Source organism: Rhipicephalus microplus, unplaced genomic scaffold (genome assembly GCF_043290135.1).
Source record: "Rhipicephalus microplus isolate Deutch F79 unplaced genomic scaffold, USDA_Rmic scaffold_14, whole genome shotgun sequence".
Taxonomy (NCBI): domain Eukaryota; kingdom Metazoa; phylum Arthropoda; class Arachnida; order Ixodida; family Ixodidae; genus Rhipicephalus; species Rhipicephalus microplus.
Window position 1 is genome coordinate 20,685,379 of NW_027464587.1, and position 23,633 is coordinate 20,709,011.

Consider the following 23,633-nt stretch of genomic DNA (forward strand, 5'->3'; position numbering starts at 1 on the left):
GAAGTACGATGTGAGCCTGATTAATGATTGTAGTTCCTGTACATTTTGAGGAGGCCGGAAAGCTTGAACCACTGCCAGTTTCGATGAGTCAGGAGATACACCGTCTTTTGTGACAATGTGCCCAAGGTAATTGATGGCAGTACAAAAAAAAAAAAAATTCTGTGGCTTGAACTTCAAGGCTGCTATTTCAAACCTTGTAAATATGTTCTGAAAGTGCGAAACGTGCTCTTCAAATCTCCGGCTGAAGACTACGCAGTCATTCATATATACAAGGGCGTTGTCGTATTTAATACCGTCAATGATTGTATCCACAACTCGCTGACATGTGAATGGGGCACCTTTTAGGCCAAATGGCATCCGGAGGAATTCCTAAAGACCCCACGGCGTGATGAAGGCACTTTTCTGTATGTCATATGAATGCATGGCGATCTGATAAAATCCAGACACTAAGTCCATAACAGAAAAGTACTTGCTTCCGGTTAGTGCGTGCAGCACATCTTCACTTCTTGAAAAAAGGTACACAATGTCCTCAGTCACGGCGTTGAGACGTCGATAACGCACACACGTGTCGTCCAGTCTTTCTGTGCTACAAGGACAAGGGGTGACGCCCAAGGACTCCGAGAAGGTCGCACTATATTGGCATCAATGAGGTCCTTGATCATACTTTTGATGAGATTGCGTTGTGCTGGTGACAATCTGCGAGGACGTTGCGATATTGGCTTTGCGTTTCCAGTTGGTATGCCATGTCGCTCAACTGTGCAGGAGCCTACATCTGTACTTGACTGTGCAAAGCAAACCAAATGTTGCACCAACAAATCCTTCACGACCTACAGCTCATTGGAAAAAAACGTTGTTCCAATGTTAAAACCGACGTCTCCTATTGCGATTGAACGGTGCTGCGGATCGACGACCGTATGAGCTGGTGGTGCATCAAGGTCCACAGGAGAAGGAAGGCATGAAATTTGGAGGATCTGTTGGCAGTCCTCTCCAGAAAGTTGAATATTCTCAATTCCGCTTGCTTCTTTAATGAGGCTAATTGTCATTTGATAAGGAAGCAAGACTGCTTGAGAAGAGCAGTTCGTGATCAAAACGTTCGTTATATTTTCCGATGCAGCTGTTACTATGACTGAATAGTCGTCGTACAAGAGCTTTGTCTCTGTGATGACCATTAAATTATTTTCATCATTCGACAAGGGATGCCACTCCCCAGGAACTAACTTCCCCAATAAAGCTGGCAGTGGTTGCTCCCTCACAAGGTAGACCTTGCGTAGCCTTTGGGGGACCGATACCGCGGAGCTCTCAGAGCCCCAGTCGCTGGTGGCTTTTGAAGCCCGCAAGAATTCATCGCCTAGCAGTATTACTTCGTGAGGTAACTGGAGAACAACAGAGTCATGCTGCAGTGTTTGGTTGTCCATTGTCACCACAGCACTGACATGACCTAAATTTTGTAGCTGATGGCCGCTTGCTCCTACCAAACGTAGGGACGAAGGCATTATGCTAAATTAGTTTGTCAACTATTGGTGCCATAATCAAGCTTTTTGCAGCTCCAAAATCCAAGATGCCTTTAATCGTTTGTCCGTTGATGACGACAGGAACAGAAAAAGTACCCGCTTCAGTGACACATGACACCTGCTCAATTACTGGCGACTGCTCGCGAGCATCGGCGTCACCAGCTGTTCGTTTCCTCGCTGCTGTGAGCTGGAAGATTCGAAATCTTCCTGCCACTTCACAAATTTTGCAGTTAGCGGTAGACGACACTGCATGACGAAATGGCCACTTCTGGAGCAGTTCAAGCACAGTTTACGACCTCTCGGCGCATTTCCTTGCAACCTTTCAAAACACGCGTTGTGGAATGATTCGATTGCCGCGATGGTGATGGCTTCTCTTTCATATCCCCTTCTTTTAGCACCTTTCTCTGAGCTACTTCATCATTTGAGTAACCGCTAGACTCTATGCTGTCCGCACGTTGACGATGGCTCATAGGCTTCCGAGGCGAACGCTTTGCCATAACACGGCAATCGGTGGATGGCGTTCCGCGTTCTTCTGCAGCCAAAATTTGAATGCTTTCCTCCGAATCCCTGATCTGGTCAAAGTGCATAAAAGAGCTTATCATATCGTTGAGCCGCTTAAATGTTTTATCAAAAAAGTGCTTCTTTGCCTTGGGTGACAGAGTGGCCATGATAACTTGGGACTTTTTCTGTTCAGGAACGCTGAAGGCTCTAAACCAATAGTCAACTTGATGGAACCATACGTTTAGATCTTTCCCGAGATGGAGTAAGGAGCTCGCCGCGAAACTCGAAAGTCGGTCGCGAGCGTCTTTACTATTAGACATGCACACGGGAGTATCGCTTCTGGCTTGTCTTTGTTGCTGTCTCGAGCCGCGTTTGAGATTCATCGACGCGCTGCTCTCCTCTGCACTCGGGCTTGATTCAGCGTCAGAATTTTCATGTGTTTTCAATTCCAAATGCTCGATGCGCTCTACTGGTGGAGCAAGTAAGCTACACAAGAGGTCGTGACTTCCCTTCATCTGCGAACCAAAAGGCAGGTGTGGTGCGTCGTCGTCTTTGGCGGCGTCGTGGTCCTTGAGAATCATTAGTTTCAGTTCCTCCGATTCACTCCGGAGCTGACCACCTTGGTCCTTTAGGACATCGCCTTCAGACACAGCTGACCGTTAGGCTTCCACCCGAGCGGCATCATCCAGCTGCTCGAACACGTTAAGAAAACACGGGGCCCTCACCATCTTGGTATCACAGAGCCGACGCGTCCAAACGTCAGTGGTTGAGCCAAAGAAGTGCGTAAGGAGCGACATCCCCATATAAAAGATGTAAACGTCTTCTTAGTTTAACAAGGTGCTTGATTGAAGGTGCTTGATCAGCGCGAGCGCGACATTAGCGAAGCCTTCCACATTCAATAATTTGATGCTTCTTGTGTTAGCATACCTTAGATTTTTCTTCACGGCTGTGAATTTCGTTATCTAGGGCCCCCTGATAGGACTGGCTCTTCATTATGTAGGCCGTTCGGCACATGTATGTTCGATTTTGCTTATGATGCGTGGTTATGCGCAGATTCTGTTTTCCTGTATATTGCAGTTGGATTGCGATAAACTTTAATTGTTAGTTCAGTGCTCTGTTCTCGTCTCTTCTATCCCCTCCTGTCGTTTGCGCTTTTAAGCACTTTCTTCGTCTTCTTAGTTCACCTCGAGCCGTTGGGCGCCAATTGTGACGTGCCGTTGTGGTCGTCGGATATACTGGGTTCCGGGGTGGCTTAAAAAGGACGTCCACACTCTTTCAAGATCAGAAATGGACCGCCAGACCCTTTTTTTTTTTTTATTCCACGTTCCTCGAGTGCCCACACGCACCGAGCCTCGTCTGCTATCGCTCGTCACAGTGTGCATGTACCCACTGGAGGTACATGGACATGGGTTCGTACTTAGTGAGTCAAAGGGCCATGCTTGATGCCTTCTCGTGGGGGCTGCTGGCACATGCGTTGGGGCAGCAAAAACGCAGCATGGCAAGTACACAGTATTGCTGTCAAAAATTCACGCTTTATTGCGTGCGGACCACCACAAAAGGTCATACCAAGCAGTCACAAATCTCGGAGGCATGTGCTATTGGCGATGGACTGAGATTACGCTGAGCGGCACAGCAAACATGATTTAGTAAGACAGGAATAACCGAGAAACTAACTGAACACTCGATAAACAAACAGTGAGAAACCTTACATGGAACACTGCTCTCCTAAAATGCAATACCATGCAAATCGGGCTGTAGATCGAGTGAGATTATAGGTCTACCCCCCCAAGTTTAGGTGAGCAGAAAGAAAACAAGAGAAAACAACTCAAAACTGTAAAAACACATTTATTTGCAAATTGGGCGCACTGCACCCCAAGCGTCGAGCTCCCCTTGGCCTCCATCGCAACTTTGCTATTCGTCACACGAAGCACCAATGTCTTCTGAAGACGATCGCTGGCTGCCTCGCACTGTGTGTCGTTTTCCGTGCCATCCAGCGAGTTTCTGATGCATCATTTCTTGAAAACATTTTACACTATGGAATGTGGCTAAGAACGCCAGGCGGAAAGCAGCCAGCGACAGAAAGTAGAAATTGGAGGCGTCTGTGGGTGGCCCGTCAACGTCTTTGGGTTGTTGCCGGACATCCACTCTTGGTAATCCAGTGCTCGTTCCATAAACGGCTTGTTTAGCACAACGCCCAGTGGCTGAAAAGTAAATGTCATACCACCTGGTATCATGAGGAGGTCCGTTTTTCTATCGTCGTGTGCACGTTTCACAGCGTCCATGAGGTGAGCATGAAACGCATCACACCAGCATGCCGTGAGGACGCAGCAATGCACCGGGCCGACGGTTTCAGACTACAGTGGAACTTCTATTATACGACTTTCAGGAGACCATGCAAAATCGTCGTATAATCCTGGGGTCGTATAATCCAAAAACCAAGAATATAGGCACTGATGGTCGTTGTTGCCCCACAACAGTTGTCACATAATGCGCAAAAAGTCCGCGGCATAAATCTACGCTGCTTCGATGAAGGTAGATTAAATTACTTGAAAAAATGACAACCACGCATTTTACCGGAGGTGTGAACAAATTTTTAGTCTCGCCTTTTAAAAAAACTGCGATTTTTTTTCTGCGGGTTTGCCCAGCCACGATGCATCAGCTTTCTTTCGAGAGCTGCGACATTTGGCAGCAAGTCGCCGATCTCGTCGCGTGCGCAAGCAAACCGCCTAATGTTGTCGACGTAGCACAACATGTCCGCGTATGTCGGAACGGACGCACTAGCCTCTGCAGTGTCATCCATCTCTTCCTCGTCGGAAGTTCCCGCAGTGTCAGGACGCACAGTTTCGATAATGTCATCCAGCGACACTGCACTGCACACTGCAACGCCGTCGTCGGCACCAACATAGTCTGCGAAGGATCCAGGCAGCTCCAGGTTGCCGAACTCTGGTTCGTCGTCAACAGGCACTGCAGCTTCACTGGTAGAACAAGCACCACTTCTATTAAAGCCACAGTGCCTGAAGCAGTTGACAATAATTTCTGGCGTGATTGCGTCCCATGCACTAGCAATGTAGTGCATTGCATCAAGCACAGAAAGCTTCTTATTCAACTGCTTACGTTCCATGCCCACCAGGCGACGCTGCACCAGAAACTTCCGATATTTCTGCTTCATGCACTTGATGACGCCGGCGTCAAGTGGCTGCAGCTGGCTAGTGCAGTTGGGGGGCAGAAATATAACTTGCACATTTCTCAAATGCAATGTATCTAATGGATGGCATGGCTTATTGTGAAGCAGAAGAAGAATCTTTCTGTTTTTAGCCCCCATTTTTGAGTCCAGCTGCTGCAGACATGTTGAAAACATGGCAGCTGTTATCCAGGCTTTCCGGTTGAACATGTACTGGCACGGCAGCGTTTTCAAATTCCTGAAGCATCGCGGCTTCGCAAACTTGCCGATCATGAGGGCAGGAAGCTTTTCTGAGCTGTCTTCATTAGTGCAAAGCAATACAGTAAGACGCTCTTTGCTTCGCTTACCCCCGTGACAGCTCTCTTCTTTGAATGTTAATGTCTGCTCTGGCTGCATATTATAAAATAATCCAGTTTCGTCTGCGTTGAACACGTCGGGACGGCTTGTATTGCCGTATAAATCCCGGCAGCAATGCAGTCCACTTTTCGACAGTGTCAGAGCTGACTGACGAGCTCTCTCCATAGAAGCGGCTGTACACAACTCCACTGCGTTTTTAAAGCAATCCAACCAGCCATTGGAGGCTTTAAAGTCGTCAATGCCGCAGCGCAATGCAACTGTCTCCGCCTTCTCCTTCAAAATTGCGCCATCCACGGCAATTCCTGAACTGCGGGCCTGATGCAACCACTCAACGAGGGCAGTCTCCATGGCAGCATAGTTGCCATCTTTCGTGGCCTTCCTGTTCAGGCCGAACTTTGCCGCATTTAGTAGGATGCTGTCCTTCTTTGCGAGGATCGTTTTCAGTGACGACTCAGGAATGTTCAGGTCGCGGGCAATGCTGGCCTTTGTTGCTCTGCTCCGCTTCTCCGCCTCCTCGATTATGCGAAGCTTTTCTCCACGCGTCAGCGGTTTTCGGTTCCGCGACATTGCGAGACGCAGCACTCGCAACCAAGAATTCGAAAGCTTCCTTGCACACCAATGGTCCGAATACTGAAAATTTCGCACGTAGACGCAGCAGCTGCGGCGTACAACCCACCGATAAGGCAAACACGTGAAGGAATGGCTGAAAGGCAACAAGGCAGTGGGCCCATTCGATTTTTGCAAGCACCTACATCTGCGCAAGCTTTCACCAATCGCGAGGGGCTAAAACTTTCCAGCCCTCTGGTAGCTAGACAGCAGCTAGTTCCGGTTCCCGCCGCTGTCCCAAACGTAGACAGGCTCAACAATCGCCGCTCAACACGTCCGGTACAACGACGCGAAATCTAGGGAAAGTTATCACATACTAGAAAGCGAGCTCGAAATTATCTGCCATGTTACCTGCTCACAGCTGTCACTACAAAACCACCCAAAAGAAGGCAGAAAACAAAACAAAAAAAAGGCCCCAATGGAAGTGCGCAGTGCAATGCGACTAAGCAAAACGAATGCGCTCTGGCTGGCTCTGCGCAACGTTGGCTCTGGCTAGCTATGGCCGACAGCGTGTCGGAAAATTGAAGAGGCCCTGTGGTGGCAGCAGTGGCAGCGCGGATAGTGTGCTAGAACGTGCGGAGGAATGAACTCGGTTTCTCGGTTTCCCGACTTTTTTTCATCCGGCCGCAGTGTGCTTGCGTGGCAGCCTGCGTGCGGCATCGTAGTTTTTTTTTTGGGGGGGGGGAGTCTAGCTTAGCGTCGTACGAGGTGGGGCTGGCGTAAAATTGCGTCGAAGAATTGAGGTTTTCAATACATTAGTTCTATGATGGTTTTGCCGGGACCAAGCCAATTCGTCATAAAACGCGGGTCGTCGCAGGACCAGGGGACGTATAATCGTAGTTCCACTGTACTCGTATCCAATCATCATGGCCTCGTCCATATATCCTTTTTTTGTTGTGGTTGACGCGAACGACAACACCGGGCAGGAAAGTCTCCTTCGGCATTGTTTCATGTTTGAAAGCAACGAAGAGTGGAAGCTTTCTACAGTCTGCCGTGCATGCCAGCATGACGGTGAAGCGCAAGTGCTTGTTGCCAATGGGCAACAACTTGGCATTTTTGGCGCTGTGCTGTGTGATCGCGGTCAACGAAGGCCTTGTCGGCATTGTGAAACTTCCCCATCACGTAGTTGTTCTGCTCTCGAAGCCGGTTGACAAAGCGCTGAAAGTTTATAAGCTTCTCTTCGAACTCCTCCGGCAATTTCTGACAGATAGATGTGCGCTGGTGGAGAGAAAATTCTTTGCGTCTCATGAATCAACGCACCCACGGTAGACGGAACTCTTCTCTCGTGAGCCCAGCTTCTCGAGCAAGCTCCACGGCTTTGTTGCGAATAATATTCACGGTAACTGGCAGCGAGTGTGTATCAACTTCTCGCACATACTTCGTTAGTATATCCTCTAGTTGTGGATGAACCGCGCTTTGCCAACGATATATTTAGAGGATTGTACATCTGCAGCGTCTATTTCTGCGCTCTCTATAGAGCACGCTTTTATCCGAAACACTAAAGTGGCGCTGAGCAGACATGTTGCTGTTCGCCTAAATGCAGTTGAGAACTGCCTCTTCATTCCGCTACTCGTAATCAATCAACGAAAAAAAAGCACTAAAAATCAAACTCTACATAAAGCAGAGTGAAGAATTGGAACTCGCGGGAAGCACACCACGATCACAGAGAAAACGGTCAGAGAGAAAAAAAAAAATGCCTGCTATTAGATTTGGATGTCGAGGTACAACACTACAAGTACCTTGGTCTTTAGATTTCGAATGATCTTAACTGGACGAGACATATTAACACTGTAATAAGCTCGTGCAATTACAAATTATTTTATCTTAGATGAGCTCTTAAGCACTCCACTCCCGCCGTTCGCCTTGTTGCATTTAATGCAATTGTTCAACCTACTTTAGATTATGCATCCATAATTTGGTACCCTTACACCAGAAAAAATATCAGCGAAGTGGAAAAAATTAAGAAGAGAGCTGTTAGGTTTATTTATAACAGTTTCGGTCGTACTTCAATAACATGTTTATTAGCAAAAGCTAACCTCCCGACACCTGCACAAAGAAATAAAGTATTGAGATTGAAATTTTTCTTTCAGTTAGTTAAAGGTTATTTTAAGTTAGACTTATCACATATACTTCATTTGTCCACAGGATATACCACAAGGCAGAGGCACGCCTTTACAATAACCCCATTTTCCACCCGTAATAACACATTCAAGAATTCGTTCTTCCCTAGGACAATTACCAAATCGAATAACCTTCGTAACGAAGTTGTTTCCCAGTCATCCTTGAACCTTTTTGCTGCGCAGCTCTAGCAGCGAGTGTCTAATTTCTATGACATGTGCTCCTGTTGTTTATTTCAATCACTGTAACCATTCTCCACTTGTGATCATCTTGAATGTAGCGCTCATTTCTTTATATGTTCTTATGCCAGTTTATTACAAACCACTGTTCTTTTTTTTTTTTCGTTCTGAAAGTGTGTAAATGCCTTACCTGTTTTATATTTATTTGCTTGCCGATTTGTAAACTTATCAAATGTATATCCACCCTGCCAAAACCCTATGTTAGGGTTGCAGTATTCATAAATAAATAAATAATATTGCCGTTTCTGGCTTTTCACGCACATGCCAGCCACGTTTTGTCAGATGGCGGCGCACTGTCTGCTAGACCCCATTATATCAGACCAGAGGTGACTTTAGCTCATTGTTTTATTGAAAATATCTTGCCTTACATTCTGTCTTATATGGTAACTACAATATTTTAAGCTCTAGCTACTTCTATGCACAGTCTCTATCTTGAATCTTGTCACTTTGGCCTTGCCATAAGGTCGTAGCCGAAATGGAACACTTGCATGGTTCCGTCAGTCACTGCAAGTACAACCTTCGTTGTGTTGGGTTTATGGTCATTGTAGCAGACGATCCTTTTCAATCCTCACTTCGATTAGTAACCAACAGTTGCAATGCCATAGGCCTGTTTCTGGTTGTCGTCGGCGATATGGCACGGCGTCACTGTCAGTTAGGCCTAGTACAAGTTCGACTTTGGCTCGAAGTACAGTATACTATAATGGGGCAGTGTGCTCACTGATGGGGTGAGAGTGACGCACTTCACGTCGTCGCCGACAGGGGGCGCGGCTCGCAGCGTCACCTGAAGCTTCCAGGCGTACTTGTGTACATATACTTGTGTAGTGAGACTTGTGTACATGCACTTGTGTAGCGGGAAAGAAGTTTTTCCGACAAGCCGACTTGACGGGTCGGGGACCACAGCAACACCAATGAACCGGGTAAAAAGTGCACGTCGCGGTGCCGTTGGTCGTACAAACGCCGCTGGTTCTCTTGAGAGGTCAGGAAGCGAGTGCGGGCGATTTCGTGTGCGTTGGCAGCCCGAGTGATAGCGTCAAGGGCATATTCACTGGTCGGTGTCGCGGTAGATGGAATGACTGTATCTAGGGGTAATGTAGGTTCTCGGCCGAATAACAGAAAAAATGGGGAGTAGGCGCCAGTGTCATGGCGAGAAGAATCGTAGGTAAATGTGACGTACGGCAACGTGAGATCCCAGTCGGTATGGTTGGTAGAAACATACTTAGCGAGCATGTCTGTAAGAGTTCGATTTAGACGCTCCGTGAGTCCATTGGTTTGCGGTCCGAATGACGTAGTCAGCTTGTGTCTCGTTTGACAGGACTGGAAGATGTCGGCTATGACCTTCGACAAAAAGGTGCGGCCATGATCTGTAAGCAGCTGCCGTGGGGCTCCGTGTTGCAAAATTACGTCCTTGAGGAGGAAGTCGGCGACATCTGTGGCGCAGCTTGTTGAAAGAGCTCGTGTGATGACATAACGCGTGGCGTAGTCGGTGGTCACGGCTATCCACTTGTTACCCGAGGAAGACAAGGGGAAAGGGTCAAGTAGGTCCAAGCCAACGCGGAAGAACGGTTCTGACGGAATGTCAAGTGGTTAAAGGCATCTGGCGGGAAGCGTCGATGGTGTTTTGCGGTGCTGGCATTTCTCACAAGCCGCAACGTATCTTTTGACTGAGCGTGCAAGGCCTGGCCAAAAGAAGCGTCGGCGTATTTGGTCGTAAGTGCATGACACACCAAGGTGACCAGCAGTCGGAAGGTCATGAAGTTCATGTAGAACTTCCGAGCAAAGGTGTTTCGGAATGACAAGCAGCAGGGCCGGTCCATCCGGCTCAAAACTTTGGCGGTATGATGCGCCATCATGGAGGACAAATGAACGATAGGACTGATCGGAAGATCGCGATTCGAGGCGCTCAATGATAGCACGCAAGGACGCATCATGGCGCTGTTCGTCATCGATGCATGTCATTTGCAAAAGAAAAAAGACGCAAGGCTCGGTGTCGGCGTCAGGCGTAGTGCTCGACTCGGCAACCGGGTAGAGGGACAGGCAGTCTGCGTCCTGATGTAGGCGTACGGACTTGTACGTTACCGTGTAGGTATACTCTTGCAGTCGCAGAGCCCAGCGCCCAAGCCGGCCAGTAGGATCCTTCAGTGATGAAAGCCAACATAGCGCATGGTGGTCCGTTATTACAGAGAAGCTCGTGCCATATAAATATGGGCGGAACTTCGTGATGGACCAAACAAGAGCAAGACTTTCATGCTCTGTTATTGAATAGTTGCGCTCGGCAGCTGTGAGAAGGCGGCTAGCGTATGCCATGACTCAGTCATGTCCCTGCCGGCGTTGGGCTAAGACGGCTCCAATCCCGTGACCGCTCGCATCGGTTCTGACTTCTGTCGGAGCAGACGGGTCATAGTGCGCCAATATAGGTGGAGTCGTGAGGAGGTTGATGAGTTGAGAAAAAGCGGTAGCTTGAGCGGAACCCCACGCAAAAGTCACGTCTTTCTTCAGAAGGTCAGTGAGTGGTCGAGCGATTGTTGCAAGATCTTTCACGAAGCTTCTAAAATAGGAACAAAGTCCCACAAAGCTCCGGACATCCTTGACAGACTGGGGCGCAGGAAAGCTCGTGACGGCATGAATTTTCTCTGGGTCAGGCTGCACACCTGATGCGTCGAGAAGGTGGCCCAACATCGTAATCTGCTGGCGGCCGAAGTGACATTTCGACGAGTTTAGTTGAAGGCCAGCTGTGCGGAAGATGTTGAGAACCGCTGACAAACGCTGGAGGTGCGTCTCAAATGTAGGCGAATATACAAGGACATCATCCAGGTAGCACAGGCATGTTGACCACTTGAACCCTTGCAATAGCGAGTCCATCATACGCTGAAACGTGGCTGGGGCGTTGCATAGCTCAAACGGCATCACCTTGAATTGGTATAGGCCGTCGAGAGTTAACAAACGCAGTCTTTTCTTGGTCTTTCTCGTCTACCGCAATCTGCCAATAGCCAGAACGTAGGTCAATTGAAGAAAAGTTTCGCTTGCCATTAACACAATCGAGGGCTTCATCAATTCTGGGCAAAGGATAAAGGTCCTTTTTCGTGATTCGATTAAGATAGTGGTAATCAACGCAGAATCGCCACGTGTCATCTTTCTTTTTAACGAGCACAACGGGAGATGCCCAAGGGCTAGAGGAGGGTTCAATAATTGCTTTGGCTGGCATCCTGTTGACTTCTTCTTGAATTACCTTACGCTTTATGGCAGACACCGCGTAGGGTCGGCGGTGAATGAGAGAAGAATCACCAGTATTAATGCGGTGCTTCACGAGGGAAGTCTGACCGAGTGGACTGGTGTCGATGTCAAATATGTCGCGGTAGAAAGCCAAAAGGCGGAATAGGGCGTCGGTTTGCTCAGGTTGGAGTTTCGGGTCGATCATGGGCCGCAAGGCCGCATCGAGGGATGTGGCATCCTGCGGGCGACATGGAAGATCAGAGCATGCGTCTGCCGCAAAAGCGGTGACGTGGGCATCTATAAAGAGTTGAAGCGTGGCTACTGAAATTCCGTTTGGTAGTACTTGCTGCATGAAACCAAAATTGATAATGGGCAGACATGTTCGGTTAGAGGCCATAGTTACGACGGAGTGTGGCACAGTGATGTCGCGTGCCAGGTGAACCTCAGGAATGGGTGCGACAACATATTCACCGTCAACAACAGGTGAACTTGTTGCCAATTCAATGAATATGAGGGCTTTTGGCGGTATCCGACTGAAGTCTGTGGTACAGAGGTTTTTCGGCATCTCGGGGCAAGAATCTGGAAGAGGAAGTTCTAAACAGAGAGTGCCGGCGGAACAGTCAATGAGCGCCGAATGCGTTGATAAGAAGTCCATCCCGAAGATGAGATCATGAGGGAAATTGTCGATCCCGGTAAATAAAACAGGAACATGGCGGCCAGCAAGGCTAATACGCGCAGTACACATTCCAATGACGGCCACAGTTTCATCATCGGCGACACGGACGGCTTGTGTTGCGGCAGGCGTGAGTACTTTTTTGAGGTGGCGACAGAGACGAGCACTCATGATCGACACCTGAGCTCCAGTGTCAACTAAGGCCGTCAAAGAAAGACCGTCGACATACACTTCCAGTAAGTTCTTATTGGTAGGGAGCGTCAACGGAGGATTTGGGTCACTCGCACCTGGTGCAGCACTACCTCCAGGAGCTGCATCATATATTTTTTCGTCCGGGAAGATCCGTAGTTAGTCGGCCATGGATAGCGGCGGGGTTCAGGCGACGGCGAACGGCGGCGTTGAGGTGATGGGGAACGAGTGGTAGAGCGGCTGTAAGGTGCATCGGAAGCAGGATACTCACGGCTGGGTGAATACTGACGGGGGTCGGCGTATGGCCGAGGAGAAGACAATTGGCTCCAAGGGTGGGGCGTCCAAGTACTGCGACAGTAGCGGGAGACATGGCCAACCCGGTGAAAGCGGAAGCAAATTGGCTTGTCGTCTGCTGTTCTCCATTCCGTCGGATTGCGGGATCGCGGAAGAAAATATGAGTCGTGGTGCGGTGCATTTATTGTCATCGGTGTGGATGCGGGTCGGGAGACAGAGCAGGCCACAGGAAATCCGAGCTTTGCAATTTCTTGCCTCACGACGGCTTGAATAACGGAGACCGCCGGAGGCGTTTGTGTGGTGCCATGGTCGAGTGGAAGTGAAGGAAATGGTGCCGGACTTGACGCCTCAAGCTCCCGTCGAGCTACACGTGTCACGTTCTCCTGCATGGGTGGCGTGGCAATGAGATCGGCGCAGGTAGATGTAGCAGCCGTGTTTGGTAGGCGCGTAAATTGAGGCTGGACACGGCGGCTTTTGGCCCTTTCGAAGCGGCGGCATTCTTTTGCCCTTTCGAAGCGGCGGCATTCTTTAATAATCACATCGACGGTCGTGACGTTAGTGTACACGAGCAAGTTGAAGGCATCGTCCGCGATGCCTTTGAGTATGTGACCCACCTTGTCACTCTCTGGCATTTGCTCGTCTACTTTCCGGCACAACGCGAGCACATCCTGTATGTACGAGACATACGACTCGGTTGAGGACTGCACCCGAGTGGCGAGTTATTTTCGCGCTTCCATTTGGCGACCAGACGGGTCCCCAAAGATGTCGCGTAGTCGCTCCTTCAAGATATCCCAGCTGGTGATCTCGGTCTCATGGGCGTCAAACCAAACACGTGGGGTGCCGTCCAAGTAAAGGATTAAGTTCGCGAGCATCATGGTAGGATCCCATCGGTGTGTCTGGCTAACACGCTCATACATGCGGAGCCAGTAGTCGACGTCAAGCCCAGGTTGTGCGGAGAATGTACCAGGATCAGGCGGGTAGGGCATCGTCAGGTATGTAGTGGCTGAAGCTACAGATGGAGACGCTGGCGGGTTGTCATTGGTAGCCATGGCCGGAGACGGAACGGTGCGGCCACTGCGAAGCTTCGTGGTGAGGACGGGGAACGTTCCACCTCCACCAAATATGTTACGAATAAGACACGACACCGTATCGTCGAGGCTGTGGAAGAGATTTACTTAAAACCAGCAGTAATGGCGTGACCGGTTCACCAGCGAACAAGCAGAGAGCGCCTTTCTTCCTCTTCGTCAGGCACACTCGCGCATCATCCCACAAAATATCAACATGCTTGTAGCAATATTTCTGCACTTCAGACAAACCCGTACTGTTAAAATTGATGTAAAAATTAAGGGCGTTTTTTTTTTTTTTTTCAAGTTATCCACATGAAAACAGTCTTGTTGGAGTTTATACACATCTGCCATTGGTTACACCATGAAGCAACACGCCGTAAATCATTCTTTAAGAGTGCCTGGTTCAATTGATCGTTAACCTCTGTATAAACAACACAGTCGTCCGTGTACAATTTTATTTTGACAGAGATGTCTTTTACTATATCATTTATATAAGAAAATGGATTGGCCATAGGACCGACCCCTGCGGGATACCTGATCGCACTGGCAGGTGGTTAGATTAATGGCTTTTAAATGCAACAAACTGATGGCAGTTGTTTAGGTACACTAAAATCCAATTAACTAGACGGAAGTTTCTAAGCAGACAACGTAAATTACATAATAGTTTACTGTGTTATACTTTGTCAAAAGCTTTCAAAAAGTCCATGAAAATGGCATCAATTCGTTTAACATTATTTACTGACACAGACATATCATGAATGGTGGCTACTAGTTGTGTATAAGTTGAGTACCGTTTCCGAAATCCATGCTGGCATTCTGTCAAGATTTCATTTGCATCGAAAAATTCCACGATGTGTTTATGTATAATGTGCTCTAATATTTTGCAGCTGCTAGGTGTTAAACATATACCATAATTACTCGAATCTAACGCGTACCTTTTTTTCGGTTAAGCGAGTTCATAAATCGCATGCGCGTTAGAATCGAGTACGAAAAAAAATGAATACGGTCATTCTATTGCCATCGGCATTTCCAAAATGGCCGCCCCATACGTGCGTCGGCATGGCGCGTCGGCCATTTCTGCCTATGTGTTTCCCATGTGCAGCACTTTGTAGGTGTGCTGAGGAGTTCATCATCTTGTAGTGCATTAGCATCGACGGCATGGAAGGGCCGACTCCAAAAACTCTAGTGCGCCACGATGCCGCTTTTAAAAGAACAGTCATCGCGTGTGCAGAAACGGACGGAAATCGGGCCGCATCGCGGTCGTTCGGAGTTCCCGAAACGTGCGTGAGGGACTGGCGGAAACAAAAGCAGAAGATTGTCGACAGCAAAGCTTCACGCAAAGACTTCAGTGGACCACAGCAGGGTCGGTTTCCGCAAATTGAAAGGTGCTCGGCGAGTATGTGCTTGAGCAGCGAGCGGCACAGCGGCCCGTGACAACAGAACTGCTCCAAGTGCGGGCTATGCAGTTAGCCTTAAAAAAAGGTCTAATGCGGAGCCAGTTTAAAGCGAGCTGGTGCTGGCTATCTAACTTTATGAAGAGGCAAGGCTTTTTCCTCCGAAGGCGAACGGGCATATGCGAAAAGTTTTGCGGAGGAGTACGATGAAAAGCTTTGCAGTTTTCAGAGGTTCGTCCTAAACTTGCGGCACAACAACGGCTACCTGCTTAGGCAAATCGGGAATACCGATTAGCGCCTCTTTACTTCGACATGCCTGGCACCACAACCGTCGAGAAGGGGGCGAAGCAAGCTCGCGTGCTGACATAGGTTCACGGTAAAAAAAAAAAGTGACGGCAATGCTCTGTTATACGTCAGATGGGCACAAGCTTCCCCCGTACCTCATATTTAAATGGAAGACGCTCCCGAAAGGAGTCGTTTCTTTGAGTGGTGTGATCGTGCGGGCCAGCGAGAAAAATGGGCGCGCGTTGCAATGGATGTCTACTTTTTTTTTCTGTCGTAAAAATCGGGTGCGCGTTACAGTTGAGGGCACGGTAGAATCGAGTAAATACGGTAGGTCGGTAATTTTTTATACACTGTTTGGCACCACTTTTATGAAGTGGTATCACTCTGCCTGTTCTTCAGTCATTTGGGAGTTGACCGCTCTTCTAATAAATGAAAAAACACAATATGCAAATATTTTGCAATTCATTAGCATATCTTTTTAGGAAAGCGTTGGATATATCATCAGGGCCAGAACTTTTCTTTTCATCCAGTTTTAAAAGCATGTGTAAAAGTCCCCGCTCACTTATTAACACATAGGAAATGGCGGGTGAAGAGTTCTCCAAAACAGGTAACACACCATCATCACAGGTAAAAATGGAGTGGAAATTCCCATTAAACGAGTTCGCGATTATTTATTCATTTTGCAAGTGAATATCATTAACTTCAAATACATCACATCGCTGATCTTTGGTGACACTTCCCGCCAAAATTTCCTTGGAGAGGCCGTGATGAATTTAGGCAGTGATTCTCTATAGCAATGTTGCTTATCAACAGATAGCTGGTTGTGAAGCTTGGATGAAAGAGAGAAACTTCTGCCTTTCACCTGGCAAAACACATTTTATCATTTTCATTTTGTTGTTTCACCTCTTTAGCTGCCTTTTCAATCTCGGTGTGTCCCAAGTAACTATGATTTTTTTTCTCTTCTCAACTATACGTGGTGCATACTTGTCAATGCAGTCATTATTATATACTTAAAGCGATCCCACAAATCCTTAACATCTACAACGCTGTCTGAAAAAGAATATGTAAAATGAAAGCATGTGTATAATGGAAACAACAGCTCTGGAAAAGTTCCGAACACTGGCAGAGTTACAAGTGTCTTTCCAGTTCATAATATTTATTGTTATTAAGACAGCCTCGTGATCCTATGTACCGGAAAATACATCATACACTTATTGACTACTTAAGTTTTAACTTGCAAAGAAAAGATCCAGAATTGATTCGGAATCACCTTATTTTCTGGTATATGTATCAACTAATTGTGTCAAGTTAAAAGAGAAGGCAATGTCAAGCATGTCTTCTCCTAAAGTGTCCTTATAATTATTGAGCGACATCACCCAATTAATGTTTGACAAGTTAAAATCTCCTAAAATAATAATACAGTCACTTGGTTTATGCTCGCTCATGTAGAGCTTTAGGGAATCAAAAACGTCAACAACAGAGCTAGGAGGCTCGTACAGAGCAACTATAATATATGTAACATTTTCATGGTAGACCTTACAAAAAATGCATTCAACATCTACTAAATCGGGCATTTTTACCAGCTTGATGCTCTGCTTGAGTAGGATGGTGACACCGCTGCCCCTGCCTCCCCTGTCCTTTCTCAGCGCGTTGTGCCTGAGTGAAATGAACTCGCCATTATATATTTCTTAATTAACCATGTTTCTGTCAGAATAACAATATCTGGGTTATACAATGTAATAATTCCTTCTAACTCTGTACGCTTGTTTAACATGCTCCTACAATTTACATTAAGTATTCCAAAAGGGCTACGCTTGGGTTTAGACTGTCATTTATGAGGACCCGATTTCTGTGCCTTGTAACAGAATCCTTTTTTGAAATTCCAACCAAATAATGTCCCGTCAATGCCCAACTTATCATAAACCAGTCTTACTTTCATGTTTTTCTGCCTTTCCTTCTGAGAACTCTCCCATAAAAACCTTTGAGTATCCTGTACACGCCTAGAAAAGTCTTCAGATAGTTACTCGTTACCTTTTACAGTCGACTCCTCTTAAAGGGAACTCGAAGGAGATCCATAAAACTGTTCCCTTTATCAGAAGTTTCATTTAAGCAAAGTACACTTATTTAGTGAACCAAGACCTTTGTTCAAATTGCACAAACCTCACCTTACTCATGAGAATGAGTAGGGGAAAAAAGGGAGTTAAGAGTGGTTTGTTTGGCAAGCTTGAGTTGTTTTTTCACAAGATACGCACCCATGCCTGACAAACTAGCTAGAAATTCTGGACAAGCCTCATGCTCGAAATAGCGCTGCAAAAGTTCAACAGCCTCTTTAGCTGAATGGTCTGGTGGCACCACTGCACTGGCAGTATCATCACATTCATCGCTGAAAAATTGATCCCCATCTTGCACTTCAGCAATCATTTCTTAGACAGTCTCTTGACGACAGGTACGAACATTTTCATCAATTGATTCGTAGTTCTGCAGCATAAAAGGTGCAAAGGGCACGACCTGACTGAATAGTCTCATTTTCGGCATCAGCAGGGCTTTCTCCTTCATCAGGTACTGCTTCTTGCACTTGAAAAGCAGCATGGTGAAAGCATCTGTGTATATTTGTTGCCTTCACTTGCTCCCAGGCACGAGCCATCTCTATCTTTTCTATCTATCTAGATGGCACGAGCCATCTCTATTTTTTTGCCATCTCTATCTTGGGCAGGCCGCTTGGATCGAGCTCCTGAAGAATTTGCAGCTTTTTTTTTTTTCAAGCGAGAGGGCATGGTGCGACCGCTTTCTTTCCATCGGGCTAAAATACCGTGATCCACCGCACTTAGCCGCACAAACAGGCCTAACGCACAATTGACTCGCTGACTCTTTTCCCACCATATTTTTCCTTCCTCCATGCATAGCCTCCTAGATTTCCCTTGCCTGCCGGATGAGCAAAAATGCCCGTAATCTATGGCGGCGCTACCTATGTAGGAGTAAAGGTCTTTGTACTTGGCCTTTGAGATCAGCGATTTTGGCGTTAGCTAATTTCAGAGACTATGCCTTGTATTCAAGGGGTTGCCTGCTGAATGAGCGCAAAACGCCTGTCATCTATAACGACGGCGCTTACTTAAGGTTAATTATAATTACGTTTACACCTTTTTAAAACTTTTTACATTATTTTTATTTCATATAAGCTCCAAAAACGCAAAAACTTATTTGAAGACACCCCTACTTAAGTAGCGCCACCACCATAGTTCCGACAACGGCCGCTTCCCAAGTGACCGCCGATAATACGGCAGGCAAGGGAAATCTAGGAGGCTATGCTCCATGGCTCCCACAGCCACAAGCGAGAATGGCTACTGGATTGACTTGTCTCGATCTCAAGGTGTTGTGTTGCCATGGTTGTGAGACTACCTTTGGCATGAGCGAGTCTATGCTGTGTTTAGAGTTTGTGCCGTTTGACCATAGGTGACCAATAAGCACTGTTTGGATTAACCAATGATTTTTACTGCGCAACACATAGAAATCCAGCCATATGAGCCCGTTTAGTTCTATTAATGAGGCATTTTCGTTTAAGTGAGTTTCGTTTATTTGGAGTCCACTGTGATTTATGCGACGCTTTAAGCAGGGCACTCTCTTAGCGCTAGTCAAGAAATTCAAGAATGACTGGACGGGTTTTATTTTTGCTTTTTCTTTCAAGCCTGTGGCACCTTTTAATGCCGGTTACATTTATTCCTAGTTTTTCATATGATACTTCGTCTTTTACTTTCCGTTCCAAGTCTTGTGTTGTCTCAGATGGAGCTTCATGTAAGCCATAAATTATTAGGTTATTTCTCCTGCTTCTGTTTTTTAAATCTTCAGCACCTTCAATAACCTTACGGAATCGTTCCCCAAAGTGTGCTATTGATGATTCGATGCGATCAACCTTCGAGCTCGGCAAATTGAAGCCACTCAATCGACATTCAGTATGATCAGTCCTTTCTGTTGGTTTCGATGGGTTATTTGGCACTTCATTTCGCTTTACTTGTATTTCCTGTATAGTTGTAAGGATTTTACTTTGCCCGTTTAGTAGGAGTTTTTATAGGATGTTAATCTCTGATGGACCAGGATTTTCCTCTACGTCTCCGCAAACCAAAAAATCTCTGATAAGCGGACTAACTATGCTGACAAAAATGCTAGACACACAGTGCTATGCTATGCTATACACACAGTGGGCAGGGCAGCAGCAACAAAAATCGGTTATCTGACCGATAACCACGAGTTGACATGTATCTACTGACCTGTAGCATGAGGCAAAAAGGATTGCTCAGCATGTTGCCGGGCTCGCTGCTGCCTTGCTCACTGGTGAAGTACAGCTTGTCGGGTGCTTTTATAGCTGTCCGATTAGGCACGTGACTTGACCTCACTGTTTATGAAGTGATATCCCGGTCCGTGGCGTGTGGAAAACGTGGATCCATGATGCAGTGTTCACGAAGTGTTGATGGATGCCCGCCAGCATCGTGGACCACACCCCCCAACAACCTGCCATTTTTGATGACGAAAGTGCGAAAAATTTAAAGGTATACCCGACTGTCATTTCTCTTGCTCCCGCTCGATGAATTCATGTCGCACAGCATAACTGCTTGTGATGACAGAATTCCTTCTGTGCTGCCGGAAGGAGTCCACTGGATGAAAAGGTGTTGTTGTTTGGTTCGTTGTGCTGTGCGGGTCGCACATACTGTCAAGCCGGCTTATAACAAACCTGAGCCTGACGCGGCATCCGTTCGCTTTATCCCGAAGTTTGTATTAAATGAAACACAGCTTTTAAAAAAGTCTCAAGTTCATTTAAAATGGCAGGGTGCCATTGTGTGGCAGGGTGCCATTGGGAACCTTTGTGTATTTAATTGACGGGCACAAGTTTGCCATTAATATATAGCTGTTTTAGCTTCCGGCGCTGTATTTGTTCGTTACATTATGTATTATGAACCCGTGAAATCAAGTGCTAATTATAAGTGCTTTTTCTTGTTCCTTTCCTCCACATTATAAGTATATTTCATTCAGTGTTTTCAAGCAACATATTTGGGCGTACTCGCATGTTAGCATTTGGTTTTTGGGGGCATTTCTGATTAGAGGAACTCCTGATAAGATTTAAATCTAAGTGAATTCGAATACGTCAACATTCATATATTTGGTGTGCTCTAATATTTGCACAAGTCTATTGCAGTATACTTATGACGGCACATTTGCATGCTGTGAACAGAGTTGCATATAATTTATTATGGTCGGATTGTTGGCGATTAGTTTTGCTCGCACATGCATTGGTGCCTGCCATCACTTGACTGGCTGATTCTGCTGCTGAAATTGTGAACTGAAATTGGTGAATGTGCTGGTCCTTGGCTTGTGCTCTTTGTGGCATTCGTGCCCCATGACCTCAAAGAGGGAGAGTTGAATAACTGATGGACGTGCACTTATAGAAGCCTGTAGTAAAGTTAATTCCAGACAGTGCCATATGTCCTGTGCTGGAAACTGTGCAAGGCATAATATCTGTTCCGAAATGATTTCGCAGGGAGAAGCCGCTAACATTGTATGTGTTTGCATCACGGCAGAAAGTGATTGACCACTTCATGTACGAAACTACCAGTGGAAGCATGTGTGCCAACGACACCCTGGTTCATCTGTCTGGTGAGTGAAGCTTGCTTTGGAGTCTCGGGCCACCAGAGCGCTGCTTCTCTGATCTTGTAACGGCGCTAATTCTTTAAAGCAGGTGTGTATGCGCAGTAATACGGCTTATTTCATGCACATCACTTGTGCCCTTGATTCATATCTCTCTGTCGTAGGCTAGAAGAGCAGTGGTGTGGAAATCAGTCTGTCAGTTGACTGCATTACAGAATGTCATGGGTGAGACAGCCGTGGACATTTAAAAGTGCTTTCACTGGAGCTACTTGGTATGGCATTGTAACGATGCGCTGCATAGATGAATTAGACTTGTAAGGACCTTGCGCACTAACAACTCAATTGCTTGCGCTCGTCACATATGATATTGTCTCATTGATCTCCATAGTGAAGAGAATTTTGATCTGTTATCAAAGGAGCATACTTATTTGCCAAGCCTACCAAATTGTCCAGGAAACTCCGGAATTTTTATGGACTGGTAGGACGGGAACCGAAATCTCCCTAAAATGCACCATGTCTGGCGAAACCTTTTTCCTGGTCAGGCCTCATAGTGTCGGAGCTGCAGAAAAATTCACTCGAATTATACTGCTTGACGTCAATTGACATGGTGAGCAACGAAGAGTCTATGAATCATAGCCAGTCAAGTGGTAAAGCAAAATTCAAGCTCATAGTAGAGTAATGTACCTTTCTAGAAATTCACGCGTGCCCTCCTACGGCGGCTGCAAAGCATTATGGGAAACCGGAGCGCCAGCGAAGTGTCGTCTGCTGCGAAAGCGTTGGCTCACCCCGTTTCCCACAGCGAGCAAGCGTACGAACGCATCGTTGCGGGAATATCTCGCGTCATAACCCTGCTTCAATCTGCATTCACAAAAGAGGCACCACGCACAGCAATATACAGTCAAAATACACTAGTATCCTTGACTTGTTAATGCCCCACCGCGGTGGTCTAGTTGTTAAGGTACTCGGCAGCTGAACCGCAGGTTGCGGGATCGATTCCCGGCTGCGGCGGCTGCATTTCCGATGGAGGTGGAAATGTTGTAGGCCTGTGTGCTCAGATTTGTGTGCACGTTAAAGAACCCCAGGTGGTCGAAATTTTCGGAGCCTTCTACTACAGCGTCTCATAATCATGGCGTGGTTTTGGGATGTTAAACCCCACAAATCAATCAATCCTTGACTTAATAATGACTTGGGAAATTGCTCACGTACCCCGGAAAAGGCTCATTGAATTGGAAATTTTTCTCGGCTTTCGCGGCGAGTCCCCTGTGCTTTGTTGATTGTATTTTCGCTTAGCGGAACCTTTCGTCTTTTGTTTTATTCTCAGTGTGACCGTACAGCTTCATTATTAGTACTTTATGTCAGGGACTGTCCCTCTTAATACGCTTCGGCACGGTAAGCAGTGCAAGACCATGCACTTCGCAAATGATAATGTCGAAATTCGCCCTTATAAATGAGTTCAAGCCTCACTATTCTGTGCATATTTGAATACTAATTGCCTCTTTGAAATGCTGCGTGTAAGCAATTTTGCGCTTGGGACGCTGAGAGTAGTAAAAAGCAGCTAACAGTACGTTCATAGAGTGGATACTTCGCATGAAGTATTTGCTTTCAAACAGCGTAAAACCTGCTGTCTCTGCGTAGTTCCTGTTTCCACGACTGTGAGTTGGAAATGAACTTAAGAATTTTGGACCTGACTGCGCAAAGGTCATGACAAGTTAACAATTGGAAGAAATGTACAACGGAATGAGTGTCAGTGTGCATAATTCACACAATAGCCTATTTTACCATTTCATCTCTCATGATCTCTTGTTTCATTACAGTTTATAATTATGTTAACTTAGCAATTCGTCGTTTTTATACATCTGCCTCTCCAAGCTGCCCAAAACACACAACCATTCCTTTCACCTTTGCCAAAAAGTTTAAGGACAAAACATCTGAGGAACTCTCCTCAGGCATATTCAGAAGGAAACATTGTGCAGCATGAACATTCTTGCGGTGCTAATGTGCACTCACTATCTGGGCACAAATGGTTTAAGCCAAAAAAACGCTGCTGTGGAAGGCTGTTAATGGTCAGAATTACTTTAAAAGCAATGGGCAAAGCCTCATTCAGTGTGGGAAAGGTATAGACAGCCACAGCAGCGCTTGCATACGCTGACGATGTGAAAGAAACTGACGGCGAGTGTAGCTTTTGTATCGATAATCATGAAACTACAACTAGCACTCTTTGCCTTGACACAGAGAAAAAAAAAAGAGACAGAGCGAGAGATGCGCGAAGCAAAAATAGGTGAGGCCTCTAGGTTTATGGTCAATCAAAAGCAGATGCGATTGAACATAACCATGCAGTAAACAGTAAAATCAACATTACCTAACATCACAAAAA

General features: G+C 46.6%; 1 protein-coding gene across 4 annotated transcripts in view; it reads left to right on the forward strand.

Moving 5' to 3' along the window:
- Aldh-III (Aldehyde dehydrogenase type III) overlaps nt 1-23,633 on the forward strand; it is a 180,444-nt gene that overhangs the window by 101,857 nt on the left and 54,954 nt on the right. For all 4 annotated transcript variants that reach the window (XM_075882911.1, XM_037432078.2, XM_037432079.2 and 1 more), the window contains one exon: nt 21,153-21,268. In XM_075882911.1, the coding sequence (XP_075739026.1) occupies nt 21,153-21,268 (116 nt within the window). The remainder of the gene's footprint in view (nt 1-21,152; nt 21,269-23,633) is intronic.